Source organism: Salvelinus fontinalis, chromosome 3 (assembly GCF_029448725.1).
Source record: "Salvelinus fontinalis isolate EN_2023a chromosome 3, ASM2944872v1, whole genome shotgun sequence".
Classification (NCBI taxonomy): domain Eukaryota; kingdom Metazoa; phylum Chordata; class Actinopteri; order Salmoniformes; family Salmonidae; genus Salvelinus; species Salvelinus fontinalis.
The window spans coordinates 46,284,514-46,300,303 of NC_074667.1; the positions used below are offsets into that span (position 1 = coordinate 46,284,514).

Sequence of the window (15,790 nt, forward strand, 5' to 3'; positions counted from 1 at the left end):
TGTTTCCCTGGCAACAGCATGGTGGCATTCATAAATCAGTAAGGTATCCTCTCCTACAAAGCTTATAAAAATATTATACAAGGGGTGGGTCTAATTTTGGATTCTGATTGGTTAAAACTGCATTCCAGCCGGAGTCTATTCCACAAGTTACCACCGGCTAAATCTATGATGGTTAGATGAAATGTCTATTTACTCTGTTCCATCTGACTGCGCAATCCACTGTCTCATCAGCCCAGCAAGGCAAATCAATTATTAGAAAAGTAGAAGGCGTTTAGAGCATCTGCAGTCATTGATTACAATCTGAAATCAGTTGTTGTGAAAATAAAGAACCCAGCTAGTTGACGTTTTCCTGTATGCTTGTTTTATTGAGTCAAACATCCAACCACACATCTTACAAAAGAAAAGAAAACCGTCAGGACATTGACACCATGGCTCACTGTTTTACAGAAGATCATTCTGTTAGAGGTTCATTTTCACCCAACATATAAACATGCGCTTTTACAAAAATTAAATGCATACTGTTTACTAAAATGTGTAGAAGATAAAAACAACACTAATAAATTAGGCATCTAATAAATAGTATATATCATTCAATGGTCCATGTACAAAGCTGAAGTAAGATTGTGTTAATAGTTATCTCATACAATATTTCTTCAGACAGGAAATCAGACAAAATAAAGGCAGATGTGTAGATGCATAACTACCGAAATTAGTCATATTCCTATATAAGTAGTAACTAACATAACATATTTTATACATTTGGGTCCTTTACTATTTATTGTATTTACATTATAAGTATTGTGGCCTTTTTAGAAAATTATTCTGTGCAGTGAAGGATTTCTACAACTGTTTTATGCATATATCCTGTGTTAATAAATGTGTTTATATAATGCCCAGATATAATTGTCAAACTATACACACAAAGTACAGTGCATTTGATTTCAGTCCGTAAGTGCATCTGTTGCCCTCCATCACAAGGTTGGAGTTCAATCAGGATATCTAAAGGACAGTCAAGTCTTGGTGCCGACATTGATCCTGCCATTTGATGACTTAGGGTGACTTACAGTCAATGAGTTTGCGGTGTCTAACTGACACATTGTTGGTGGAGAAGACAAAGAGTCCCATATAATTTCAAAGACACAAACTATACATTTGCATGGATTTGAACACACAAACTCAGCATGGAATGACTACAATGGATATTGCTTGTGGAGTTCTGTTCGGGTCAAGGTCCATTACTAAAACTATTTAGACCACTTTAAAAACGTATTCACTTTGAACTGGCCAGATTAGCTTATATTTGATTGTAAAATATATTCTGCCAACCTTATGACCTCAAATAACATAGATCTGTGAATGTAGAGATGTACTAGTTAAACAACAACAATGATATCAAGTAATCCAACAGTAGCTCTTCAGTCTCTTATCAGTAACATAAGGTTCCATATTTTGTAAAACATTTTGAGCAAAACGCCAACTACTATTACGGAAGATTTTCAGTAACAAAACAACCAATATTGTGGATGATAAAGTGCTGCTAAAAAGAACACTCCTCAAAAACGTTTTATTAGAGAATGGAAAACTTCTTATAGTGGCACAGCAGTCAAAGACAGGAACCGCTTACATCAAGAGATGCTGTTGGCTATATCAGCTGACTATACAGGATTGTCAGCTATGCGTCACAAAACTAAGTTGAACAAGGAAGCAGCCCATACAGTGCTGAACTATGCCAAAGGCATTGTGGAGTTACAATAATGAAAAGCACCCAAAAAGAAAATCACCACTTTTCAAGGAACATGAAGCATTAGTTTGGAGTTTGACCCCGAAGGGTCTAAAAGCACTTTCATGATGAAGCAGACCTTGGTAAGGCTGGAAGCCACATTACATTTGGTTACTGTTTGAAAGGAGGCCCCCTTTTCTGTCAAAGGCACAAGATCAGAGAACAACTTACAGTCTTGTGAACTGCTAGAAGGCTCTACTGGGAGTGTATTCCTTGTATGATTTTGGACCAGGCGTTTAAACTCAAAGTTGTGAGGGACTTCAGTTCCGTTTTAGAGGTGGGGGGGTTGTAAGTCAGATTTGGGTATATTTTACATCTATCTTAGTCTGCAGTGAAACGGGCTGATGTTGCTTTTCAACTGAGTGTCAGAGTAGAAATGTCTCAAATAGTCCCATGATTTCATAGTGTAAAATTCATGCTCATGGGTATTGCTTGGGAATTAAATATAAAAAGTATGCATACATTAACTTATAACAGCTGGCTTATTTGTAACCGTGTCTTTTCACTAAGACATAAACATACAAAATTATCTTTAGGATTTTATTTATTTTTCCTTAAGAAATACATTTGTAAAAAAATAATGAAAAGCCTATCCGGACAGAGATTAAAAGTGAGTTGGTAAAAACATATTTACATGGCATGCAATTTCTTGAGGGTCTTCAATGAAAATAATTGAGACCTGCATAAGAGGCAGAAGTATGGATATCTAAACTGACAAAATGAGAAAGATAACAGACAAAGGAAGAAAAATAAAGTAAAAGTAACACAGGATTTTACTGTTTTCTGATATAAAATTTGAAGTTAATTGAAAATACCACCTTTTCCTTCTATCTACCATGCCAACCCACCCCCTTACACCCAGGTTCCTGCCCCCCCACCTTTTTTGTTGTGATGAGAAGAGAAGGAGCGCTTGAGACTTTGAGACAGAGGATCGGGCAGGAGGTGAGCGCCATCTGTTCTCTGTTTGGTGAACATACCTGAAATGTGACGGCAGCCAGTGTGTCAGTTTAGTAGTCAGTTTGCAAACAGTCAGTGAGTGGGCTACTCTGGTCCCCTCAGGTTGGGGTGACGAAGGAGGGTTCATAGCCAGGCCTCAGCAGGGTGTGTGGGACGAGAGGAGAGGGGAGGGACAGGTGCTCAGAGCTGAGAGTCAGCCCCCAGGCTGTTGAGCTCCTCCGGCGAGTGCTTCTCTCCCCCAGTGCCAGCCGACTGGCGGAACCCGGCCGAGATCTCGTCAAATGTCCGGCCCTTGGTCTCAGGCACCTTGAAGTAGGTGAAGATGAAGAAGCTGAGCAGCAGTATAGTGAAGATGACAAAGACATAAGGGCCACACAACTCCTGTAGGGCGAGACGGAGAAAAGAAGGAGAGAGAACATTGAAGATCATGTTCATTAAGCAATGGGCTCCAAACAAACACGTCTTCAAACTAACAGTTCACATACAGTATATCAAGATTAGGGTTGCAAAGGGTGGGGATATTACTGGAAACTTTCTAAGTTTACCAGTAAACTACTAGAATGTTGGTATCTTGCAAGGATTTTATGTAATCTATCACAAGACATCTAGCGGCCCTTTTGGGCACTTTAGATTTTTACAGGTATCTGTAATTATCCCTGGCCCTTGGTGCGACCTTCTCATATGTAAAATATATATGAAATAATTCAATAAGATGATTTTAAAATAAACATTAGAATGACAAAGCTGTAAAACATGATCCTAAATTATCTTCAACTTCGTGAATACCATTGATGTTTAATATGAGGGTTTCAGCAAATATCCTTTATTAATTCTTAACACACTTCTATTTATTTTACTAAGTCAACATTTATTCGTTGTCAGTGTTTTGGCATCATACTGGTGGCAGCTGTGAACAGAGTCAATGTTTGGAAGAGTTGCAGAGTTAATGGAAAATAATGCCAATGTTGATTAGATGCTTTTTCCTTAATTAGGTTATGTTCTCTTGAACCATATGGTTTATGTACTAGAAACTCATGGACAATATGGACACAGATATAACAAATTCATACTATATATGTTGTTTTTTTTTTAAGTTATTAAAGTATAAATTACAAAATTTACGAAAGATTGCAATCCATTTTCTGTTAATTACCAATATTAATGAAGATTCCAGTAACTTTCGTAAAATACCGGTAGCTTTGCAACCCTATCGAGATGAGTATGTCGACAACATCTACCATGATGAGCATCAGTGACTAACAAGGCTGTGCTTAGTGCTTACCTCTACATACTGGAAGGCCATGCCCACTATGAAGTTGGCGGTCCAGTTAGAGAAGCCAGCCACAGCAAAGGCCGAGGGCCGGGGTCCTTGGGAGAACAGCTCAGCCACGATGAACCAGGGGATGGGACCCGGGCCAATCTCAAAGAATGCCACAAAGGCAAAGATGGCCACGATGCTCACGTAGGACATCCACGGCAGCTGTTCCTGATGGAGGACAAACAGACAGCAGGGGGTTAAACTACTGGTATTCATTCAACATATTATATTTACAAGGACGTGTATCAATAAACCAAGTGTTTTTCCTCATTCATTCCGTATGAGAGCTGCTAGCCTTATGTGAAGTGTGCTGTAGTTAGTCTACGTACCAGCAGAGCCAGAGCGACGGTCATCAGAATGGCAGCGCCTGCCATTCCTATCAGCCCCAGCAAGTGGAGAGATCTACGTCCGGCGCGCTCCACCACAAACAACTGAGAGGAGAGAGGGTTGAGTTACACTGTCCAACCCCTAATGTGGTACATCATGCGCACCATAAATGACACATGCACATCTGCCACAGTTACTCACCGACACCACAGTGAAGGCTGTGTTGACCACACCGGCACCAATTGTAGCATAAACAGGCTGAGCAACTCCGGCCTTCTCAAAGATACGGGTAGAGTAGTAGAAAACCTGCAGGACACCAACAGCACAGTTTAGAGTTGCAAAATAGGTAGTATACTGTATGTCAGGGATCATCAACTAGATTCAGCCGAGGGCCATTTTTTCTTGAGCAGATGGTCGGAACAAAATGACAAATTATTTGTAGACTACAAATGTACTGCAAGAAGCCCAAACCGATATAATATTTGACAAAAACATAATCACTTCAAACCAGTTGTATACGATCACGTGTCTCTCTATTATGCGTGGGAATACTTGGGAACAAACTTGGAGCTGATTTCCTGGTGTTATTATAGTCTTCTATGTTGAACAATAACAAATAAAAAAACTTGGGAGCTAAATAAAACCACCAAATCAGGGGAACCCTGCTTTATGTGTTTGGGGTGAGAAGTGTGTATGAGAGGTGACTCACTGCGTTGATGCCAGACAGCTGCTGGGAGAGCTGAAGCATGATAGCTATGAAGATGGGCTGGCGGTAGAGTGGCGAACGGAACAGCTCAAGGATGGTCACCTTCTTCTCCCTCATCATCTGCCTGGCCTCCTCCTTCATCTCCTGCATGTCTGCACTCACGTCTGTGGTCCCACGCAGCTTCTTCAGGACTGACAGAGACAGAGCAAGAATGGAGGTTACATTACAGTCTGCTAGGGCTGTGTCACTCCATACCAGATCAATTCAGGCAATTCGAGGGATGAATTTAAATTAAACACATTTATTGAAACATGGCCCTTATTTTAGATAATTTTGAACTCATTCAAACTAACAGAACTGACATTGGCTGAACTGATGACATTAAGTGTATGAATGTGTGTTTGTGTATAAATGTACTCAACTCACCAGTCTTGGCCTTGTTCTCCTCATTACGGTTGATGAGGAGGAAGCGGGGGCTCTCGGGGCAGAAGGGCAGCAGTGCACACTGCACTAGGGCTGGGATGAAAGTGAAGCCCAGCAGGAAGGGCCACAGAGATGCGTTCCCCATTAAGGCCTCCATGCCAAACACCTGAACCACAACACATAGTTAGACCACCATCAGATTATCATGTAGCACAGCTCTCAAAGAGATTCCTTTGGAAAAGCATACAAATCATCCATTATTCTCCATACGATATCCCTGTGCCCATTGGAACTTACCTGTGCCATCAGGATGCCTGTGACGATGCCTAGCTGGTGGAGGGTGCCCAGGGCTCCTCGGAGGGCAGTGGGGGCCACCTCACCCACGTACATCGGCACAAAGCCAGTGGAAAGGCCGGAGTAGAGGCCCACCACGAAGCGCCCGATGATCAGCATCTCCCACGAGCCACCCATCTTAGAGAAGCCCATGAGAGCAGCGGAGACAAAGGCCAGCACGTTGGCCATGAGCATGGAGTTCCTCCTGTAGACACCACAGAAATAGTCATGTCAATTACAGTCCACTTACAGACATTTACATATCACACATGTAATAACATCTCACATAACACAGTTGTAAATAAACATTGTGAAGTGTCGTATTTACCTGCCAAAGCGGTTAACGAACAGGCCCACGGAGAAAGAGCCGAAGATGCCGCCGACAGAGAAGATGGCGACGGAGACGGACCACAGGGTGGTGAGGGAGGTCTTGGTGATGGGCTCCTGGTACCGGTCGAACCATGTTTCGTTGAGGAACCTCTCAATAACCTAGCAGAGCGGGAGAGAAAACAACACCAGCTCACAACACTGCCATAGACAGAAATCACAGTCAATGTACCATAGACATACAGTAATGTAAGAGACAGTAAAAAAATGTGTTTCCTTGTCCTCATTGCCATTGGCCAGGTGGCTGCTGTTTTGATGTATGGCCAGTAGATGGAGGTAGAGGATTGTATTTCAGGTTTTCCAGCAACAAGGACGTTTGTGGGAGAGCGAGGTCTCAGGTTTCAGCCCCTTCCCCCACAGTGACTCAGTGTTGATAAACATACATATATGTATGATCAGCTTGTGATGGAAGTTAAGTGGTACAGGCTGGGAGGAACGTCCCCTCCCCCCATGTCTCTGCGGTGGCACACTGACAACTGTCATATGTCGAGGACTCCCTCTACCTCTATCTAGCACTTCTAGTACTCAGCACTGAGCCCTGCCCCCTCCTGTTCTCCTCTCCCAAATATCACTGCTGGCTCCTGTCATGTGCTTTACTGATAGATTATACAATATACCCTTTACCAATACTTATATAATGCTGAGTGATTGATATAGAACTATTAATGTATTTTATAGGTCAGGAGAGGTAAGCTGGGTATGCTGTTCAAGATATGGTATAGCCCAACACTGTCAATATAGTTCCATAAAATAAACATTCTTACAGATAGAGAATGGCAAGTCTACCCTTCATTTCATATTCTTGATTTCTCTGAATAGGCTTGTGTCTGACTCAAGACCTAGCACGCACCTGGCCACAATGAAAAAAAACTGTCCATTCATGACCGGTGACCCTGTACTGATTAAAGCATTACTGTGTCTGTGGACTCCTGGCCTGGAAATGCGGAGGCATTCAGGTCCGTCTGTCTGTGCTACAAGGGGCCCAATTTGGAGCCGGCAGGCAGGGTGGAGAAGCAGACCAGGGCACTTGAGAGACATCTAATCTAATCAGTGCTACACTCTTTAGAGCGGAAGGGCTGCATCGCGGAGTGTACAAAACATTAGGAACACCTGCTCTTTCCATGACATAGACTGAACAGGTGAATCTAAGTGAAAGCTATGATCCCTTATTCAGTCAGTCTAGATCAATGGTCACCTACCTTTTCTGAGTCAAGATCACTATCGCAGTCAAAAAGCAAGCTGAGATCTACCGCTCAGATTTAGTTTTTTACATTAACCCACACAAACAGTTTTGTAGGAATGAGGTTTGGGAAGTAGGCCTAACATATTATCACAGCATATTGGCTATATCATTGGCCTGCCAATATTGTTAATCAGACCATATCATATTTCAAAACTCGAGCTTTGATAACAAAATAGATCAGTTGGTTTAGCACTTGTGAGGCACTGTGGAGCATGAATTGAAATAGTTTGCTTTTATATTTTACTGGACTGATGGTACCTGCATCTGATGGTTAACGAGGTCAAATCACGACGTCAGGGATCTTCAGGTCGAAAAGTCAGAGCTCTAGAAAGATGCCCGAGTTTCCGACTGACTTGGAATTCCGAGTTGGATGACGACTCAAAACTATTTTTCCCAACCGCCTCTCACGGTCCCTGCTCTCTCCTTCCTTTCCTCCAGTGAGACTGACCAGAGAGAGGGGACACCGTCTTCCATCTGATCGCGAAACTCGACTTGCACCGCATCTGCCTCATGCACAAATTCATGTTGTTCCGCCAGAGAAAGTTAAATATTTATTAAAATTAAAATCGACACGACGAGCTGCTAATAATAATAAAACGCAGGGCTATCGATACTTGGCTACTCATTCATTGCAGCTGCAGCCCGAGCGGAAGTACGGAGAAGCGCGTTTTGTAATAGTGTAGAATAGTGACATCAGCTGTCAGAGCAGCTTACCAATCATTGCACCTGTACACAGCCCATCTATAATTAGCCCACCCAACTACCTCATCCCCATATTGTTTTGTTTTTTTGCTCCTTTGCACCCCAGTATCTCTACTTGCACATCATCTTCTGCACATCTATCATTCCAGTGTTAATGCTAAATTGTAATTATTTCACCACTATGGCCTATTTATTGCCTTACCTCCCTAATCTTACAACATTTGCACGCATTGTATATAGATGTTTCTATTGTGTTATTGACTGTACGTTTGTTTATCCCATGTGTAACTCTGTGTTGTTTGTGTTGCCCTGCTTTGCTTTATCTTGGCCAGGTTGCATGTGTAAATGAGAACTTGTTCTCAACTGGCCTACCTGGTTACATAAAGGTGAAATAAAAAAACAGTGACAGTGCTGAATATAAACTTAAACATGAACTCACTCATAAAAACAGCATCTCTTTGCCTTATTCGTTGACAGTCTCTCTGTGGTCATGGTTTTAAAAGTTATTAAATCTAATGTAGGCTAGTAGCCTTCTAAACTTGGCTGTGGCCAGGGTCATGGTAGCTCTGTATCCACTGTGATTTGAGCTATGCGATTGGGCAGTGCAGTAGGTGCACTCGATTTAGTAACAGATTTGCCAGTCCGCCGGGTAATCGGAGTTTGTCTCATGGGAACACTTTGCTTACCCGGTGCGCAGGACTTTTGAATCAAGTGCACCTACCGGCAACAGCTCAACATGATTTTAAAAAAGGAGTGCAAGCCTTTATTGTTCGTTGGCTTTTCTACAGAAATATTTGGTGATCGACTAGGAATGCCTTGAAGATCGACCATTGGCGACCACTGGTCTAGATGAAGAGGAGGAGGCAGGTTAAAGAAGGATTTTTAAGCCTTAAGACACTTGAAACATGGATTGTGTATGTGTGCCATTCAGAGGGAAAATGGTCAAGACAAAATATTTAAGTGCCTTTGAACAGGGTATGGTAGTAGTGTGTCAAGAACTGCAATGCTGCTGGGTTGTTAATGCTTAACAGTTTCCCATGTGTACCAAGAATGGTCCACCACCCAAAGGACATCCAGACAACTTGACACAACTGTGGGAAGCATTGGCGTCAACGCTTTTGACACCTTGTAGAGTCCATGCCCTGACGAATTGAGGCTGTTCTGAGGGCAAAAGGGGGTGCAACTCAATATTAGGAAGGTGTTCCTAATGTTTTATACACTCAGTAATTAATCATGATGTTATCACATTTATCATGGATATCAAGTCAAATAAAAGTTTATTGGTCATGTGCACAGGATACAGGGTGTAAACGGTACAGTGAAATGTTCTGGATGTGTCTCTATGTTCAGCAATACTACCGTTTCTGTGAACACTTCCCTGCACTCTGTATGTTGCTTCTAAACAGCTGTGGCATTGTGTGGTATTACTGAGCATGTGTCAGTGTGCTTATGTGTGTGTATATACGTAACTGGGACCTCAGCTGAGACTGGGGAGGGGAAGGGAGGGCAGGTTTACACTGGCCCAGTGTCTGAATGACAGCAAACCTCTACATATCCACCCCCTTCTCACCACTGCCCCCCTTGACAACTCTTACAGGAGGGCACCCCACCTCTACACCTCAGCTAGGCTTATACTTAGAACTAGATCATCTGGTGCTACAATCACATTTTAATTATTCACCGCTGGGGGGTTTAACCAATCAGAATGTCTACCGGTCTGTAATAAACAGGTATCAAAGTATTATTTTCTTCCCTATTGTGTACAGATGTAGGATCCTAATTTGATCACTGTTTTGTTGCTGAGAATTTTCCTGAACATCAGGAATTGCACACTTGTAGTGTATTTGAGTTTTAAAAAGGCTTCTAAAGTTTGTCTTTGTCACCTTGAAATTTCAGACTTGATTTGCCCTACCAAAAAATATATAAATTCCTACAAAAATGTCCATTATAATCCACATAATAATTCACATTTCCTGTTACTGTAAGATTATTTTTCTGCTGTAGCAAACTGGCTCAAATGAAGATCCTACATCTGTAGCCTACTATTCTATTCACAAACATCAATTGATGTTGGCTCCCAAACATCAATTGAAGCGCTTGGTAGGTATGACAGGTAGGTACAGACAGACAAATTTGTGTGTGTGATGGAGCAATAAGTAGTCTCCTGAGAAAGGAACATCAGGACAGGAGACAGCTGGGACTGTAGATCACACAGAGCCCCTGATATATCAAAAGTAATGGAGAGGGCAGGGTCCCATGTATTCAGGCAACAAAGCACCTGGAACTATGAGCCGAGCTGCCACAAGGCTTGTTCAGACAAAGACCAATACTGTGTGGATTAGTCCTTTCACCTAAATAACAAATAACACTGAAGCATGCATGAGAGCACCAGCTGTACCGGAAGACTGTGTGATCACGCTCTCCGCAGCCGATGTAAGATCTTTAGACAGGTCAACATTCACAAGGCCGCAGATGGATTACCAGGACGTGTACTGCGAGCATGCGCTGACCAACTAGCAAGTGTCTTCACTGACATTTTCAACCTCTCCCTGTCCGAGTCTGTAATACCAACATGTTTTAAGCAGACCACCATAGTGCCTGTGCCCAAGAACACTAGGGTAACCTGCCTAAAGGACTACCGACCCGTAGCATTCACGTCTGTAACCAGGAAGTGCTTTGAAAGGCTGGTCATGGCTCACATCAACACCATCATCCCAGAAACCCTAGACCCACTCCAATTTGCATACTTTGCAGCCCCCTCCTGTACCTCCTGTTCACTCATGACTGCACGGCCAAGCACGACTCCAACATCATCTTTAATTTGCAGATGACACAACAGTGGTAGGCCTGATCACCGACAACAACGAGACAGCCTATAGGGAGGAGGTCAGAGACCTGGCCGTGTGGTGCCAGGACAACAACCTCTCCCTCAGCGTGATCAAGACAAAGGAGATGATTGTGGACTACAGGGAAAAGAGGACCGAGCACGCCCCCATCTCATCGACGGGGCTGCAGTGGAGCAGGTTGAGAGCTTCAAGTTCCTTGGTGTCCACATCACCAACAAACTAACATGGTCCAAGCACACCATGACAGTCGTGAAGCGGGCACAACAAAATCTAATCTCCCTCAGGAGACTAAAAAGATTTGGCATGGGTCCTCAGATCCTCAAAAGGTTCTACAGCTGCACCATCGAGAGCATCCTGACTGGTTGCATCACTGCCTGGTATGGCAACTGCTCGGCCTCCGACCGCAAGGCACTACAGAGGGTAGTGAAAACGGCCCAGTACATGTCTAAGGCCAAGCTTCCTGTCATCCAGGACCTCTATACCACGCGGTGTCAGAGGAAGGCCCTAAAAATTGGCCAAGACTCCAGCTATCCTAGTCATAGACTGTTCTCTTTGCTACCACATGGCAAGCGGTACCGGAGCGCCAAGTCTAGGTCCAAGAGGCTTCTAAACAGCTTCTTCCCCAAGCCGTAAGACTCCTGAACATCTATTCAAATGGCTACCCAGACTACTCGCATTGACCTCCCACACCACTGCCACTATCTGTTGTCATCTACGCATAGTCACTTTAATTAACTCTACCTACATGTACATACTACCCCTCAACTAACCGGTGCCCCCGCACATTGACTCTGTACCGGCACCCACCTGTAGATATTGCTATTTTTTACTGCTGATCTTTAACCTCTTGACGCTAGGGGTCCGATTTTTTTTAAAATTAAAATATCGTTCCCAAGGTAAACGGACATTTTCTCTGGCCCAGATTGTAGAATATGCATATAATTTACAGATTAGGATAGAAAACACTCTAAAGTTTCCAAAACTGTCGAAATATTGTCTGTGAGTATAACAAAACGTATTCTGCAGACGAAAACCTGAGAAAATATAACCCGGAAGTGATAATCTTTTTTTTTTAACTGTGTTTCCTGGCCCGTCTTTCTTCGATTTAAAGGGGTATCAACCAGATTCCTTTTCCAATGGCTTCCTCAGGCTGTGACCAGGCTTTAGACATAGTTTCAGGCTTTTATTTTGAAAAATGAGCGAGATGTTTCATAAGTAGTCAGGTGTCCTCTGAATAGTTCCTGCGCGCGTGAGGGGAGCTCTCCATTTTCCGTTTGTCTCTTAAAGAATAGGTTATGGTCTGGTTGAAATATTATCGATTATGTTTGTTAAAAACAACCTGAGGATTGATTATAAAAAACATTTGACATGTTTCTACGACCATTACGGATACTTTTTGGAATTTGTCGAACGGAACACGGCTTTGGTTTTCTCAACATAATGCGCAACACAAATATTTGTGATAAAAGTAATATTTATCGAACAAAAATAACATTTGTTGTATAACTGGGAGTCTCGTGAGTGGAAACATCCGAAGATTATCGAAGGTAAGCGATTAATTTTATTGCTTTTCTGACTTTCGTGACCAAGCTAACCAAGCTAATATAAGGCTAGCTGTTGGAAAGCTACACTCACAAAAGCTTGGATTTCTTTCGCTGTAAAGTATATTTTCAAAATCTGACACGATAGGTGGATTAACAACAAGCTAAGCTGTGTTTTGGTATATTTCACTTGTGATTGCATGATTATAAATATTTTTAGTAATATTTTTTAATCTGATACGTTTGGAAATTTTCATCTTCCTTTCAGGACCGGAACGAGGCTGTAGTTTTCTCAACATAACGCGCAACCCAAATTGAGGTTTTTGTGTTATAAGAGTAATATTTATCGAACAAAAGAACATTTATTGTGTAACTGGGAGTCTCGTGAGTTCAAACATCCAAAGATTATCTAAGGTAAGCGATTCATTTTATTGCTTTTCTGACTTTCGTGACCATGCTAATTTGGGGCTAGCTGTTGTAGCATTGAAAGCTACACTCACAAAAGCTTGGATTTCTTTCACTGTAAAATATATTTTCAAAATCTGACATGATAGGTGGATTAACAACAAGCTAAGCTGTGTTTTGGTATATTTCACTTGTGATTGCATGATTATAAATATTTTTAGTAATATTTTTGCATTTGTCGCCCTGCAATTATAGCGGTTGTTTAGGAAAGTGATCCCGTAAAAGGGATCCGTAGTGCAGAGAAGTTAATTACTTGTTACTTTTATCTCTTATTCTTATCTGTATTTTTTGAAACTGCACTGTTGGTTAGGGTCTCGTAAGTAAGCATTTCACTGTAAGGTTGTATTCGGTGCATGTGACTAATCAAAATTTATTTTATTTGAAACTGAAAGATTGTTATGACCCACAAGACCTAATATCCACTGGATATTGTGAGCTGTCAGTAAACAAAACCATTTTGTAGATTTAGCAGCTACAGTACAAAATTGTTCAAGGGATCCACTTTCACGAGAAATGTGAAGGAGTAGGGTCAAATAAACACATTTCGTTTAAGTAAATGGAAAATAACTTAATTACATTTATGGAGACACGTCTCACTGAGAGCTCCTAAATGATGTTCCCTTTAGCGGAGTGAGTAACACTCTCCTGGCTGTCTCCTCACTTACAATCTGAGCCCCTTCGGGGCATGAAAACAGTCCTTTACACATCACAGAGGCCCTTTAATGGAGAGTGCCTTGGACGAGATACTTGAGATATTATTAGTCCCCTTCTTTTCACGTGTTGCAGGGAACATCTTGACTGGCCAAGGCAGACACAGGGGCAGTCTCGTCTGGGAAAAGGTGTTGGGTAAGATTCGAACACGGAGTCACTTGGATAAATATAGACAAGCCTTCCCCATCCAATTCCGATCAGACACATCAGCCCCACCTCCCCACCCAAACTCGTTCCCGTGGACTCACCTTCTGAGGGGCGTTGATGACACCCGTGTTGTAACCAAACTGCAGCGAGCCAATCACTGCTGTTCCCACCGTCAGCATCAACTGGAAGGTCACTTGCTGCATAGAGACAGGAGAGAAAGTCTGTTAAAAATCCCCTCTCTCCAAATCTCTGTACTGTATCAGAGCATGAAAAGAGCAGCTTGGAGGTACTTGGAGTTGATATACTTATTGTCTTATGAATACAAATCTGTAGGCTAAGCTATCCTGTTGTTTTATTTTATTTTTATTTCACCTTTATTTAACCAGGTAGGCTAGTTGAGAACAAGTTCTCATTTGCAACTGAGACCTGGCCAAGATAAAGCATAGCAATTCGACACATACAACAACACAGAGTTACACATGGAATAAACAAAACATACAGTCAATAATACAGTAGAAAATAAGTCTATATACAATGTGACCTTTAAGAGCAGTTGGAGGCCACGGAAGGAGAGTTGTATGGCATTGAAACTCATCTGGAGGTTAGTTAACACAGTGTCCAAAGAGGGGCCAGAAGTATACAGAATGGTGTCGTCTGCGTAGAGGTGTATCAGAGAATCACCAGGTTAAAACTGACTTGCCAGGTTAAATAAAATAGTGAGCATACATGTTCATACTTTTTTCATACTGGTCCCTCGTGGGAATCAAACCCACAACACTGCAAGAGCCATGCTCTACTGTAGCAACTGAGTTACACAGGACTATCTGACATGGGATTATCTGACAGGGAAATGTTATTTATTTAAGGATCCTCTTTAAAAAAAAAGGCTGCTTTAAAGGGCAGTGCTCAAGAACAAGTGCTCAAGGCTATTCTAAACAAAAGGGAAGGCATTCCAATTTTGTTAATTCTGAGATTCTTCAAGAGGGTGGGAGCTACAAAGTGGGCTGTGTTTGGAAACACTAACTACACAGCAAGCTTAGTATAGCTCAGTAATAGAGACCTAAACAAGGGCAGGTCTGAAAGTGAGGTGGGGTAAGTGTAAGTCTGAAAAAGTAGCAGCTTAACCAATAATGTTCCACACAAGCAATGAGTCGCAGGGGTTCAACAACTCCATGGCTGGGTTGTTATAACCAGCCCTAGCACAGGATGTAAACACACACCATCAGGGTAGATCTTGTGTTGTATGGTTTGCTATCAGAAAACATTCCAGTGTATTCTTTCTGAAAGGGGATGGTCACGTATCATTCACCTTGGAAACGATGAAGCCACGCCCTCCAGCTCTGAGATGGTTATCACAGCCTTAAAGACTACACTGGCCCTTTAAACAAACACCATTGTTATAAAACAGCTGCTGCCACCAGCCATGTTTACATTCCTCTCAAAGATAAACTTCCATGCAAATCAATCTCCTCCTTCTCAGGAGTGAGTCTGTGAATTTTAGCCCAGTCACAGTGAGTGGGCTGTATTATTGGTGACGGTTGCTTTAGGCCTAGTTAGCCTTTAGGCCTAGTCCAAATACATGATTATAGTGAATTTTTACATTTCAGACCTGCCTCATCTAGCTAAATGCATCAACAGTAAAATATCTTTATATTGATGTATGAGATAGTCTGGGCTTGAGCAAACATCTGAAGTGATCATAAGGCCTGTCCCTTGAGCAACAGTTTACTCAACACAGTCCATGGGTTATATTGGAGGTCGTTAGGTCAATTTAAATCTACTTTATGCGATCAATAAGCAGTCCAACAAGGAAACATGGTATACTGACCTGACGAATGACGATGGTGAACAGGGATGGGCCAGAGTTGTATAACAGAGGTATGTGGAATTGTGCGAGTCAATTC

General features: G+C 42.2%; 1 protein-coding gene across 2 annotated transcripts in view; it reads right to left on the minus strand.

Moving 5' to 3' along the window:
• Positions 1-338: 338 nt before the first annotated feature.
• Positions 339-15,790, minus strand: part of LOC129850866 (solute carrier family 2, facilitated glucose transporter member 1-like) — a 58,721-nt gene continuing 43,269 nt past the window's right edge. For both annotated transcript variants that reach the window (XM_055917058.1, XM_055917063.1), the window contains exons 2-10: positions 13,988-14,083; positions 6,173-6,333; positions 5,809-6,049; positions 5,515-5,677; positions 5,092-5,279; positions 4,584-4,688; positions 4,385-4,486; positions 4,020-4,223; positions 339-3,118 (exon numbers count right to left, since the gene is read on the minus strand). In XM_055917058.1, coding sequence (XP_055773033.1) covers positions 2,918-3,118; positions 4,020-4,223; positions 4,385-4,486; positions 4,584-4,688; positions 5,092-5,279; positions 5,515-5,677; positions 5,809-6,049; positions 6,173-6,333; positions 13,988-14,083 — 1,461 coding nt within the window. In that variant the 3' untranslated portion in view covers positions 339-2,917. The remainder of the gene's footprint in view (positions 3,119-4,019; positions 4,224-4,384; positions 4,487-4,583; positions 4,689-5,091; positions 5,280-5,514; positions 5,678-5,808; positions 6,050-6,172; positions 6,334-13,987; positions 14,084-15,790) is intronic.